This window comes from Portunus trituberculatus, chromosome 38 (genome assembly GCF_017591435.1).
Source record: "Portunus trituberculatus isolate SZX2019 chromosome 38, ASM1759143v1, whole genome shotgun sequence".
Classification (NCBI taxonomy): Eukaryota; Metazoa; Arthropoda; class Malacostraca; order Decapoda; family Portunidae; genus Portunus; species Portunus trituberculatus.
The window spans coordinates 26,584,001-26,597,761 of NC_059292.1; the positions used below are offsets into that span (position 1 = coordinate 26,584,001).

Below are 13,761 nucleotides of genomic sequence, written 5' to 3' on the forward strand. Positions count from 1 at the left end.
CTTGTTATAATGAGAGATTGTAAGTTGTCTGTATTTTAAGTGTATGGAAAATGTTATTTATAAACATCAACATAGGAAGCTGAAATTCTATTTTCTTTGACTTTTTTCATGGAATTTTTTTCTTTTTTCCAGATTACTGATCGACTACGAGACAGTCTTCAGAAATTTAATGATGTATAGGTAAGTCCAATTATTAGCACGCCATCATTACTTCACACCTATGGAATGTGAAGCTTGTGAGAATAGCCACAACCTTCCATGAGATGATTAATGCTAAATGTAATTTACAGGGCCTTTTCATTGATGAATGACAGTGAACAGATGTATTTAATGTAGATATTGAAATTCCAAGTGTAAAAATTTCTAACCACATGACTGGAACAGAGGACCCATTTGACTCTTGCTCAGTATGATGTAGCAGAATGAATGTTGGGTATCTGAAGGTGCATTTGCTATTGTTCAGTGAGGCTCCTGATGCTAAGTAAGGGTGTAGCAAGGACATTTTGAATTATAACCATGGCAAACACCAAAAGTTTTATATTGTACTTAAATTGGAATAATTGGACAACCTTTTGCAATGCAGCAGTGGTCTCTAAACCCTACCATGCCAGACCTCAAGACTATGCAAGTAGTATTTTATACAGTGTGACAGATTACAATTCATGGTCTTTGTTTCCATATTGTTGATTTTTCTGACTTTGGAATATCAAACTTTTGTTTGCTTACTACTTCTTAGTGACAATGACATATTAGACTGGTATTTACACTTATTTATGTACAGTATTATATAAATCCATGGGAGTATAACTAGTCAGAGAGAGAGAGAGAGAGAGAGAGAGAATTAAATATAATCTTTTGTATGGAAAAGAACAAAGGTAATAAAAGTTTCTTGAAAGCTCCCCAAAACTGGATGACCAGGATTCATCAGAGTACTAAATCATTAGTGAAATGACCATATAAAATCTGTAATGGCAATGTAAAGGCAGATTGTAGTCAGGTTGAAAATTGAGAATCTTTACATTGAGAATATATTTAAAAGTTTTAGAAAGACTCAAAATCAGAACCATGTTTAATAGTTTGAATGATTAGAGCAATCACACTCCTTAGGAACAGACTTATTGAAGTAAAATTTCCAACAAGAATATGTAGTTAATCCTAATTGTGGAGAATTGGAGTGAACTTTATTAGGACCATAAACCTTCCGATGATGAAACCCAGAGAGAGTATAGGAAATATCATTAGGTCAGATTGTTTTAATAGGTATTCAGCATGTATTGATGCATTGTTTTAACTGGGTAATGTAAGATGTTCTTAAGGTATTTGACATTATATTTTGCTGTCATTCATGTGGACATTTCCTGGATCTTTGATTTTTAAGTTATTTAAATTCTATCAAATTCTTCAGTTCATGTATGGCTTTATTTAAGTCATTCTTTGTGATTCTCTCTGGCTTTTTTTAAGTCATTCTTTGTAATTCTCTCTCTCTCTCTCTCTCTCTCTCTCTCTCTCTCTCTCTCTCTCTCTCTCTCTCTCTCTCTCTCTCTCTCTCTCTCTCTCTCTCTCTCTCTCTCTCTCTCTCTCTCTCTCTCTCTCTCTCTCTCTCTCTCTCAGTTCTCATATTATTCATTCCAAGGCTCAAACTAGTTCATTTCACTATGCTCCTTTTTAGTTGTCTCTGTATATAATATTCCTTTATTGCTAGTAACATTGTCACAAGCTATATTACTTCTCGTACAGTATACATTTTCCACTGCATGTATATACAAGTTAGACCCTCATACTGCATTTCTCCCCACCTTCATTTATGTCTCACTATTTTGTAACTAACTTTGGCATTACATGCATGGGTCTACATTTACACAAAGTCCACACACCCCAATATCATATAATGTAATTTTTCTTCTGTCTACCTGTCTGTGTGTCTCTCTGTCTGTATGTTTGTCTGTATTGCTGGTGTGTCTGGTAAGTATTACATTTGAACATTAACATATTAGGGTTTCATGTTTTTATTATGGCAGCATGTGTTTGGGAATTACAACATCTTGGTAGCAATATTATGTCCACTTTTTAGATTTATAAATGCATGGTGAATCATATATATATATATATATATATATATATATATATATATATATATATATATATATATATATATATATATAATATAATATAATATAATATGTATAATATGTATTAAGCGAGATTCTGATAACTATTCAAACCATGGATTCTGATTTTGTTGTGCTTAGTAACTGAAGTCTGTTGCTTGATGTACATCATCTGTTGAATGCTTATGAAAATATTAAAGGCTTGTGTTGAGGGATGTCATAAACTAAGCAGTCATGGACTCAGGGCTTAACAGGGTAATTGGTGCTCAATGAGGCTTTACTTAAGTTGTAGTACTGTAGGATCAGCTTTTCCACCTCCCATGGGCACACACATTCACAAACACAAATTATTTAATCTTTCACCATGTTGCATTGGAGGTTGTATCACATCATGTCTGTGAGCTCATGAGAGAGATGCACACACACACACACACATGGTCACAGTAAAGGAATAAGACAATGTTAACTATCTAACAAGGGATGCTTATGAAAGTAAGGGATCATGAGTACAAATTAGAAAAGACTCAATGCCTAAACAATAGAAAAAAATTGCTTCTCAAATAGTTGTCTAGACACTTGGAATGTTTTGCTTGTAGAAGTGATGTGTGCAATGAACATCTATGACTTTATGACTTGAGTTGGGTAAAAGTAGATATGAAGGCTAGACAGTACAAGTTTGGCTCAAATTTTGTATAATAGAAATAGGTAAATACATACACATAAACACATACACATGCACACATACACAGACACACACATACAGTAGTAGTCCATGCAACAAATATTCAGCCATTTATAACTAAGCTGGACAAGAGTAAATATGGAGATGGATGATTTATGCATAGCTCTTTTTCTTGCATATTGTGACAGTAAGTAATTACAAATGTAAACAAACACACACACACACACACACACACACACACACACACACACACACACACACACACACACACACACACACACACACACACAGGGTAGGTTCAGGCTCCACCCTGCTGCCATTAATTTTTAGGAGTTCCCTGATAATGTGAATGTTTAGATTCCTTGCCATGGTTATTCCCCTTTCCTTATCATTGTGTTATGTGATTTGTGCTCATAGCTGTTTATGCAAAGGGCATTAAACCAAAGACAAGTTTGTTATACAAGTTTCTGTCTTGATGACGAACACACCTAAAAGAAAAAGAATCCATTTACCATATTTTTTATTAATGAATGAGCCTCGTATGTTTTACATTTCAGAGAAAATTTTGTGAAATGATGTAACCTGGTCATTATATAATATAACATAATATTGTCTCCATTTTTTAATGTATATTAAAGAAAAACAATATATTTACTTGTATGAATGTTTTAAGACATCAATATTTAGTCATTATACATATAAAGATATTTCTTGATATTTACTTACATAGCATTATTACAAAATAAGTAATAGGTTATGTTTCATTATAATTCAGTTGATATGTTTTATAATTGCAAAAAGTTCCTTTTTCTCTGTCATACTTTTGATATATATTTGAAACCAGATTCTCTTTCAGTTATACAGTAAACTCCTTAAATCTTATCTATAGTTCAGAATAATAATTTTCGTTACTGTCACTAGTGTAAAAGCAGTGCTGCACCACAATTAACATTCAGGTATTTCTGACTTGGAATATGTGTTTGTTTGACTATCATGGTAATCTCTTACTCTTAATGGTCCAATCACCAATTCTGTAAGATGTAAGCAGAGGCTCTCTCAGTTTAGAGGCAGCTCATTTAACTTTTTTTTAAATCAAAAGTGTATATACGGCAGCCATCTTCTCTGATGTCTTTTCCTACTAAAGCCTCTGTGAGATTCATGCTACCACTGATGGTAGCAGTTTCCATAATGATGTCCTACATGGCAATTTGGTGAAACACTGTGCATTTCCAGTTATATTGTTATTTCCATATTGTATTACTTTTACTTGTTTACCCTCTGAGTGGGAATTGGATATTATCAGCAAGAGATTGGTGTGTGGGTTTGATTACAATCTCATTGACTATTGATCATTGGCTGTATTCACCAACTTTGTTGTTGACAGTAATATCAATAAACTGTCCTGTGGACACAATCATTCTGACAAAATGGTTCTGTTGCATGTGGTTTCTTCCATACTAAACTCAGTGAGGAAGGCAGATAATCAGCTGATGAGTGATAATTATTATTGTTATTAATGTATGTATATTTTTGCTTTCCAGTCTTCCTTTTTTGGTCCTCACAAGAACTTTTAAATAGCTTCAGTTATTTTTTGATAAGGCAATAGTTTAAGAGTTTACTGTATCCAGATTTAACTTGTTGTATGCAACCATTTTCATAAAACACACACACACACACACACACACACACACACACACACACACACACACACACACACACACACACACACACACACACACACACACACACACACACACACACACACACACACACACACACACACACACACACACACACACACACACACACACACACACACACACACACACACACACACACACACACACACACACACACACACACACACACACACACACACACACACACACACACACACACACACACACACACACACACACACACACACACACACACACACCTGGTAGCTCAGTGGTTAGAGCGCTGGCTTCACAAGCCAGAGGACCTAGGTTCAATTCCCTGGCCGGGTGGAGATATTTGGGTGTCTCTCCTTTCACGTGTAGCCCCTGTTCACCTAGCAGTAAGTAGGTACGGGATGTAAATCGAGGAGTTGTGACCTTGTTGTCCCGGTGTGTGGTGTGTGCCTGGTCTCAGGCCTATCCGAAGATCGGAAATAATGAGCTCTGAGCTCGTTCCGTAGGGTAACGTCTGGCTGTCTCGTCAGAGACTGCAGTAGATCAAACGGTGAAACACACACACACACACACACACACACACACACACTCTTTTCTCTGCATTCAATTTTTTTTTTTTTTTTTTTTTTTGTATTCAGCTTACAATTGGTACATTTTAACAAGTTGGTTTGCAATACTATACTCTTTATAGTGAATCTTAAAATCAGTTTTGTGTAAAATTGACAGATCATACTTTTGATTGGAAAATCCAGAATTTTCCCATATATCTTGATTTCTGCATTGCAGCTGCAGCATTTCATTCTCTTATTTGTTTTGCCATATGCTATAGATTACTTGATGGGTTTTATGAAAGTAATGAAGAAGGTATTTGTTTTATCTGTATGCCTGTGGGACACATGATTATGTGAACTTAAAATCATTCAAGTCCTAATACAAAGCTTCAGCCTTAAAGTCATATATGCATATATGAGAAGAAAGTTTCAGAAACAACAAATATAGGCCATTTTCACTAAGTTTTTGTGCTGTTAGTTTCAGATATATGTATGTAAATTTGTACTACAATGACCATATTACGTGACTAAAATGAATGACTTGAACAAAGAGAAAGCATTTTGGACAAGATGTTATGCAAGTCTCCTGCCAAACACTTACTATGTGTACAATAGTATGATAGCAATATATTAGCTCTTCTAGGGTATTGTTCATATAGTACTTAATCATAAATTTGACATTGAAAGAATGATCAAAGAAAAATAACTTGACTTGCAAATTACTAAATAACACTAAAATATTAAGTTTGCTCAGTATAGTAAACAGTATTGCCAAAAAAAAATTGAAAATGAATTGCTGATTGATTAATAACAAATGTCCATTAAAAGAGTGCAGTCACAGAGCATCCAGTTCTATTTTCTTTATTGATAGACTTACCCAATGTATGGAGCATTCCACTGCTTGTTTAAAATTCCATTGAAAGGAAGATATCACACTGAAATTTGGCGCTGTCCTCCCCAAAGAAAACAAAAAATGAAAATATTTGTGCATAATTTTGCACCTCTGTACATAACATTTGAGTTCTTGGTTTTGAAGATCCCAAATTTTAGTCATTCTCTAACACTATTTATAAAAATACTAACAATATGGAGTATGACAATAACATAAACTTTACTCACAGAGGCTATTTCATCAAGTAGAAGTTCCTATTCAAATATGGTGTCATACAGATCAAAAGATTTTGGAGTTAATTCATAATATCATGTTGGTGTCTTTAGTATCACCTTAAGCTGTTGTCCAATTGTCCTGATTGCTGTAGGTGAAAGCAAAATTACATGTTACCGTAGGTGCTGTATCAGAAACACATCAAATCCACACTCTTGCAACTGTGTTTTGATTTCTTCAGATCATTGTATTAAATCAGAAAGTGATTAGATGTATACATTAAGTCAACATAAGCCATTAAGCTTGAATATACATATGTAAGTACATGTAGATATGTTTGTATAAAATGCCTCTTATTCAGCTGAAGATTTTGCCAATAGTGCATTTGTCTTCAGTAGCTTTTGATATGTACTGTTTCATGTTTAGCATAGTTGGCTGTTTTCTTCAGGATTGAATTTTTTTTTTTTAATCTGGTTTCTTTTTCCAAGGCACAGCAGAGCTATGTGGTACAGGAACACTGATAAAAAGGATTAGTATTGAAGTTTTTATTGACTTTACAGTAAAATTTTTATTCACAGACTTATACCATGATATCAATTTTTTTTTTTTTTTTTTTTTTTTTTATAACATTTTGCATTTTTGTGTATGCAAACAGTTCCTGATACATAAGGAAATAAACCTTGAGCGATTCCTTTTAAGATGCTTAGTTAATGTTGAAAGCTATGTTACAGTGAAATTTTTGTCACAAGAAAGCTAATTTGGTTGTGGGCATTATGAGGGATGTGCCTTTTACCAATACAAATATGATAATTTTTTTATTGTCAGTTATAGCTGTAAGATTTGATAGTTCTTTCTTAGGCCAGTTCTTATTTGCAGACATTAATTTATTAAGATGCACCATAGCACTGACATTGCTGAAAGCTGCTGTTTGTCCTGATATTGATGTAGGAAGAATGTATGAATTAGTTATCTTTGGCAAGGTGTGTAATCTTGTATGAAAGGCTTGTGATGCAGGTGGTCAGGTTTTTATTGTGCCTTGCCTACCAGAGAGCAGGTGGGAGAACTTCAGTATCTGAAGCTCAATGGGGCCTGTGTAGGGTGAGTGTTCTCTTAATTGGGTGAAATACAATTGCTATTAGTTACTAGGTAATTGTTAAGATGAATGTGCTGCTTCTTAGTGTGGTGATGAATGACTTCATTCCTATTTTTCTCAAGAAAAGTTTGGTCATTGGGTTGCCTGCTTACATTCCAGAAGGATTCAAATACAGAAAATATCATGTTTATAATTTTTTTCATTATTGACTGAACTATGATTATAGAACAGCAGCAGTAGCTCAGGATAATTGTTTTTTAGGAGTGCTGAAAGAAATTCCTCAATGAAACTGCATAAAGAATTTTTTTCTTTCATTCAATAGAATTGAGCTCAAAGATTGATGACTTTTTCATAGTCTTCTCAGTCCCAGTGTCTTGACACAGGAAATATATAAGATGACCTGAAGAAATCAAAAGTGATTTATGAAGCAAGGGTATGGTGCCATAGTATGGTATAGTGATAACAAAAGGATTGTTCATAATAGCAAAATAAAAGTAGTGTTGTACTTTGACAGTTTTGAGTTACTGGAGCTTTAGTCTGTGAAATTTATTTTTCTTATTGTCTTCCCTTAAAGGTACAGCTAATACATACATTAATGATAATTTTTTGGGTAAAAAGATATTATGGCATGTAAGCTTTAATTATGAATAATGAAAGTATTGTCTTTAACATGAAGTAAAGATGCTGTGCAGAGATAAGTAAATGAATATTTATTGCAACCTTCAAAGTGAAATGACAAGAAAAACCTTGCTTTCATTTTCAATATACGTAGTACATATAATGTCTTCGCCAGATCACATTATTCATGGTATTACTGATAGGTTATGTACACCAAGTGCAACACCTAGTTTGCTTTTAACATATTGTTGTGAGTCACCTAAAGACAGTCAGGTGTCATTAATGTAGGTGTAATGAGTAGCTTTGTGTTTCCTGTGAATATTTTTGGACCAACAACATTTACTAGGATTTTAATACTTTACTATGATGTACTCTTGAATCATTGTGAGAATTTTCATGAAGCTATTGAAGAGATAAGCAATACTTGTGGTGTAAAGCCTGGGATGTCTTTGTTCTCTGGATTCATGTTTTTGCATAGCATTATCATTCACTTTAGCTTCATCACATCCTGTCAGCTGGTTGAGCATCCTAGTGGGTATGTATAACATAGTTGTGTATTGGGATGTAAATATAAAGGAGTATGATTATGTGGTGCACATCATTTGAATTAAGTTTTTGTATGTGTCAGATGTTCATTCAGATTCATAATAATGTGATAATATACTTAAGTATGATTAATCAGCAATTACTAAAAGAATGGAAATAAAAGCCTTATCAGATTATTTAACTTATATTAAATCATGTGCCAGCAGATTGTTGTAATATATCACCTTTGAAGGAGTTTTTGGTTGTTGCCCAGACACAAGGTTGGTGATTGTAGGCACCAGTGTGCACAAAGCAACAATGGATTTGGCAGCTCTCCAGGTGATTCCACCTGATTGGTTGAATAAAGAATGTAAGGTTGCGTTTTAGCTTCACACCAAATTGGTAACATTCACGTAGGTAAGTATGAGGTCTGACGAGGTGACAAATGTCTGCTTGTAGTTTTTTCTCTCTTAAGTTTTAGTATATGAATGGTTCATGTACAGCAAATGTTTATATACAATATTGTTGATTGCATCTTGTGAATAAATGTAATAAAATTTGTGATAATATTTTGTGAGCTTGTTTTGAGTCCCAAAGCCATCAGTTAATGTTTGATGTGTGTATTGCAGATTTTCACCTTATTGATTCATATGCTTGTGTTTAATTGCTGCTTTGCATTCCTATAATAAACAAAAACTGTCTGTATCAGTCGCCCACTAAAGATTTATTTGTATAGAGAGTTTAGTTCTGATGCAAAAACGCAGTCAAAAGATGCAAGAAACTAGCTTTGTGAATATGGGGTCCTCTGAATACAGGGAGCAAGTTATCATCATATATATATATATATATATATATATATATATATATATATATATATATATATATATATATATATATATATATATAATGTTTAACCAAGGAGGGATTTATTAGCTTGTATAATACGCAATGACCAAATTAAGACGGACAAGAAACTAAATCATGATGTGTAGTACCTGCCAAAAAAAAAAAAAAAAAAAGAACTATCACAAATATACAAGTCATTCCCACAAAGTACATACACCAGCACTGCCTCCTTGCCAATCCTAGCCATGAAACTTCCCAGTAGCAACACCTGGAAACTCCAGATAAACATAAATAATAGGATAACAAAGGGCCACCAAGGCCCATCTAGGTTATCCTGTATCAGTCGCACAGCGACCTCGTCATCAGTACTTAAAGATACACTTAAAAGTACACAATACATTATATACTAATTCTAAATATTTGGCCTATTAACAGGGCTAAGTCCTGCAGCGAATTCCTCTACAATTTGTGGTCCCCATACATGGGGATCATGTCTTGTTTAACTATAGTAAATTTCTTATAAAAACTATCATGCAGTGCTATACATAATTATAAATCTAATAAATTTAAGTGCTTATCTAATCTGTTTTTAAACATTGTCAAACTAGTGCTATTTACAGATGGGCAGAGAAAGATGGCAGGCAGGTAGGCCAGCCGGACGATGTCAGTTGTCAGAGCCAGCTGTAGCCAATGGCAACTGCCACAAAAGAAGGATGACATGTCACTTTTGTTTTAAATATAGGTAGGAAGACTGCTTCATTAAGTAGGGAGCTTAAATGCATATATTCATACGTACAAATGTGAGTATATATGTTTGTTGGTGTATTTTGTATATACATGTGTACCTAAAGAAATTATTGTATTGTTCATTCTGGCAAGTTCTTCCTAATATTGTTGCCAAATGCGTCCCGTTTTAAAGCGGTCATCGTGGTCCACCCTAGAGCAGGTTTCTTCTCTCTCATTATCAGTAGCGTCACCGCAAGGCCAAACATGTTTTGAGTTCACGCTGAACAGGACAGTGCTGAGGACACCGTCGGAGGTGCCAGACGACCGTGTCACTGTGATCTCAATCCCTGGGAGAAGTTATCGTACACATCAGTCGCCTGAGCATGAAGAAGTGTCCCACCATGACGAAATGGGAAAGTTCCCAAGATATCGTACCGCACGCCGGCAGAACGCACGACGAGCTTGCAGGGAGAGGATCTCCTCATCCAGTACAATTCCAATGGGGAAAACGCTCCGACAATCTTGATTTTCCCAAAAACTTAACGTAGTTTAGTATATCATTCAATATACCTATTTTGAGGAAGTGTATGTCTCTGGCAGTCGAAATTTACTAAAATATAAGTATGGGGATCTCTTAGTAGTAAAAGAAGTTATTCATAAAGTGGTCGCCGACCGTGACGGACGTTCATATTCTCTGCATACATTTGCCATACACCTTCTTTGTGTTTACATCACCAGTTATTTTATCATCAATTTGCACCCATAAATATTTATAATCGTGTACAATTTCTACCTGTTTCTCTTTAATTACACGATTTTGAGTACACCTCTCCCTCTTACGAAAATCGATTAACATTTCCTTTGTCTTTTTTACATTTAGATTAAAATAATTATCATCACACCATTTAACAAAATTATTTACTTAAAAGTAGGTAAATATGGAATGTTTTGCTGCTGCTTTATTCTTACTAATGTAAGCAAATATAATTCCTAATTAAGTAAAAAAAAAAAAAGAGAGAAAAAAAAAAAACGCTATAAAGCAACCAGCTGCTGTTTGTCACCAGCACTGGTTATTTGACAAGTGGTAACAAATGCACCGTAGCCATACACCTCACTGTGCACAGCGGTCAGAGTAGAGACCAGCAGGGATATGAACGTCCGTCACGGTCGGCGACCACTTTATAAATGACTTCTTTTACTATTAAGAGATCCCCATACATATATTTTTGTAAATTTCGACTGCCAGAGACATACACTTCCTCAAAATAGGTATACTGAATGATATACTAAAGTATGTTAAGTCTTTGGGAAAATCAAGATTATCGGACCGTTTTCCCCATTGGAATTGTACTGGATGAGGAGATCCTCTCCCTGCAGGCTCAGCGTGCGTTCTGCCGGCGTGCGGTACGATATCTTGGCAATTTTCCCATTTCGTCATGGTGGGACACTTCTTCATGCCACACCAAAGACTATATAAATAAACAAGACTGGAAAGCGTCAATTTACCGTATAGCCTAGGCAAACTGGTAACTCTTCTTGTTTGCGGTTCACTCACGCGATGGCGCTGCTGTTGCAGCTTAAGATCAAGATCAGCACCGTTGATCCGTCTGCATGTTTACATGTGTCACCACTCAAACAAGAGGGCCCACAGCAGTGACAGGTTACACGCTGCATGATCTCAAGAAATCCGCAAAAATGAACACTAGAGTGGGGCATCCATGTGTTAATTTTGTCGCAGGACAAAGGGCACCCACCCACACTTGGTCTTCTATCGCTTTCCTAAAGATCATGACAGGTATAGCTTAAGTGAAATAAGTGAAAGGGTGGTTACTGCAGCCACCATACACAGACAAGCTATATGCATAGCTATAGATATGGAGACAGGCTAATGTGCCATGCTGTACATCACAACTATAGGTAAATAAGCACACACACACACACACACACACACACACAAAGGAGACTGCTTTTGACAAACCACTGGTAATGGAACAGAAAGGGATTATGAAGGAGTTTCAAGTAACTGTGGAGGAGATCAAGAATATGATGGGGAGTTTAGAAGTGAGAAAAGCTGTGGGACCTGATGGGGTATCAGGATGGATTTTAAGAGAATGCAGGGAGCAACTGGCAGAAAAAGTTTGTGAAGTAATTGATGCCTCATTAAGGGAAGGTGTAGTGCCCCAAGACTGGAAAAGAGCTAACATTGTCCCAATCTATAAATCAGGTAACAAGAGAGACCCATTGAACTATAGACCAGTGTCACTTACAAGTGTGGTAGCTAAGATGTGTGAGAGGGTGGTGCAGAATAGATGGACAGACTTCTTGGAGAAAATGACATACTTTGTGAGTGTCAATTTGGTTTTAGAAAAGGGCGTTCATGCACGACAAACCTGATATGTTACTATTCGAGGGTGATAGATGTAATACAGGAAAGAGATGGTTGGGCTGATGGAATATATCTGGATTTAAAAAAAGCCTTTGATAAGGTACCACACCGGAGACTGATCTGGAAACTTGAAATGGTAGGAGGAGTGCATGGCAGTTTACTAAAATGGATGGAAGACTTTTGGTAGGAAGAGAAATGAGAACAATAATTAAGGACAGACCATCAGAATGGGGCTTGGTGGAGAGTGGAGTTCCACAGGGATCAGTGTTGGCACCAGTAATGTTCGCGGTCTACATAAATGACATGGTGGATGGGGTGTCCAGTTATGTGAGCCTATTTGCAGACGATGCAAAATTGTTAAGAAAAGTGAGATGTGACAAAGATTGCGAACTACTCCAGGAAGACTTGGACAGAATATGGAAATGGAGCTGTACATGGCAAATGGAGTTCAACACGACAAAATGCAAGAAAATAGAGTTTGGCAAGAGTGAAAGAAGAATCAGGAGTATATACAAGATAGGAAATGAAGACATAAAACCAGTCATGAAGAAAAAGACCTTGGGGTGACAATTACCAATGACCTATCGCCAGAGAGACATATAAACAAAATAATTGGAGAAGTATTGAACTTATTGAGGAACATAAGAGTGGCGTTCGTATATTTAGATGAAGAAATGATGAAGAAAATAATTACTGCAATGATAAGACCGAGGCTTGAATATGCAACAATACAGTGGGCTCCGAACTTAAAGAAACACATAAGGAAACTAGAGAAAGTACAGAGGGCTGCAACAAAATGGTGCCTGACTTAAGAGATTTGACTTATGAAGACAGACTGAAAAGAATGCAACTTCCGACTCTGGAAAACAGAAGAGAAAGGGGAGACCTGATAGCAATATACAGAGTGATGATTGGCATGGAAAAATGGATAGGGAAGATCTGTGTATGTGGAATGAAAGAATGTCGAGAGGGCATGGGAAAAACTAAAATGGCCACTTATAGGAGAGATGTGAAAAAATATAGCTTCCCTCATAGAAGGGTGGAAGCATGGAATAGTTTAGACGTGGAAGTGGTCAACGCAAGGAATATTCATGATTTTAAGAAAAAGCTGAACATTAATAGATATGGAGACGGGACAACACGAGCATAGCTCTTTTCCCGTATGTTACAATTAGGTAAATACAATTAGGTAAATACACACTACCAATAATGTACTCTAGTACAGTACATAACTTCATCCACCTGTGACCCCGTTCAAGCTCCCTTGTATCCAACTTGAGTTGTAAGTATATCATAGAGATATATGTAGCTATATTGTACATGTGCGATAACTATTAATTAAGTGAGGCAACACACACACACGTGTGTGTGTGCTGGTCACCCAGCCAGTCTTTCCCATTACGGAGCGAGCTCAGAGCTCATAGACCGATCTTCGGGGTAGAACTGAG

The 13,761-nt window shown here is 35.8% G+C and overlaps 1 protein-coding gene across 4 annotated transcripts in view; it reads left to right on the top strand.

The window, feature by feature from the left end:
* Positions 1 to 4,201, top strand: part of LOC123514647 (sorting nexin lst-4-like) — a 39,260-nt gene extending 35,059 nt beyond the window's left edge. For all 4 annotated transcript variants that reach the window (XM_045272658.1, XM_045272657.1, XM_045272660.1 and 1 more), the window contains one exon: positions 133 to 4,201. In XM_045272658.1, coding sequence (XP_045128593.1) covers positions 133 to 180 — 48 coding nt within the window. In that variant the 3' untranslated portion in view covers positions 181 to 4,201. The remainder of the gene's footprint in view (positions 1 to 132) is intronic.
* The last annotated feature ends 9,560 nt before the right edge of the window (positions 4,202 to 13,761 follow it).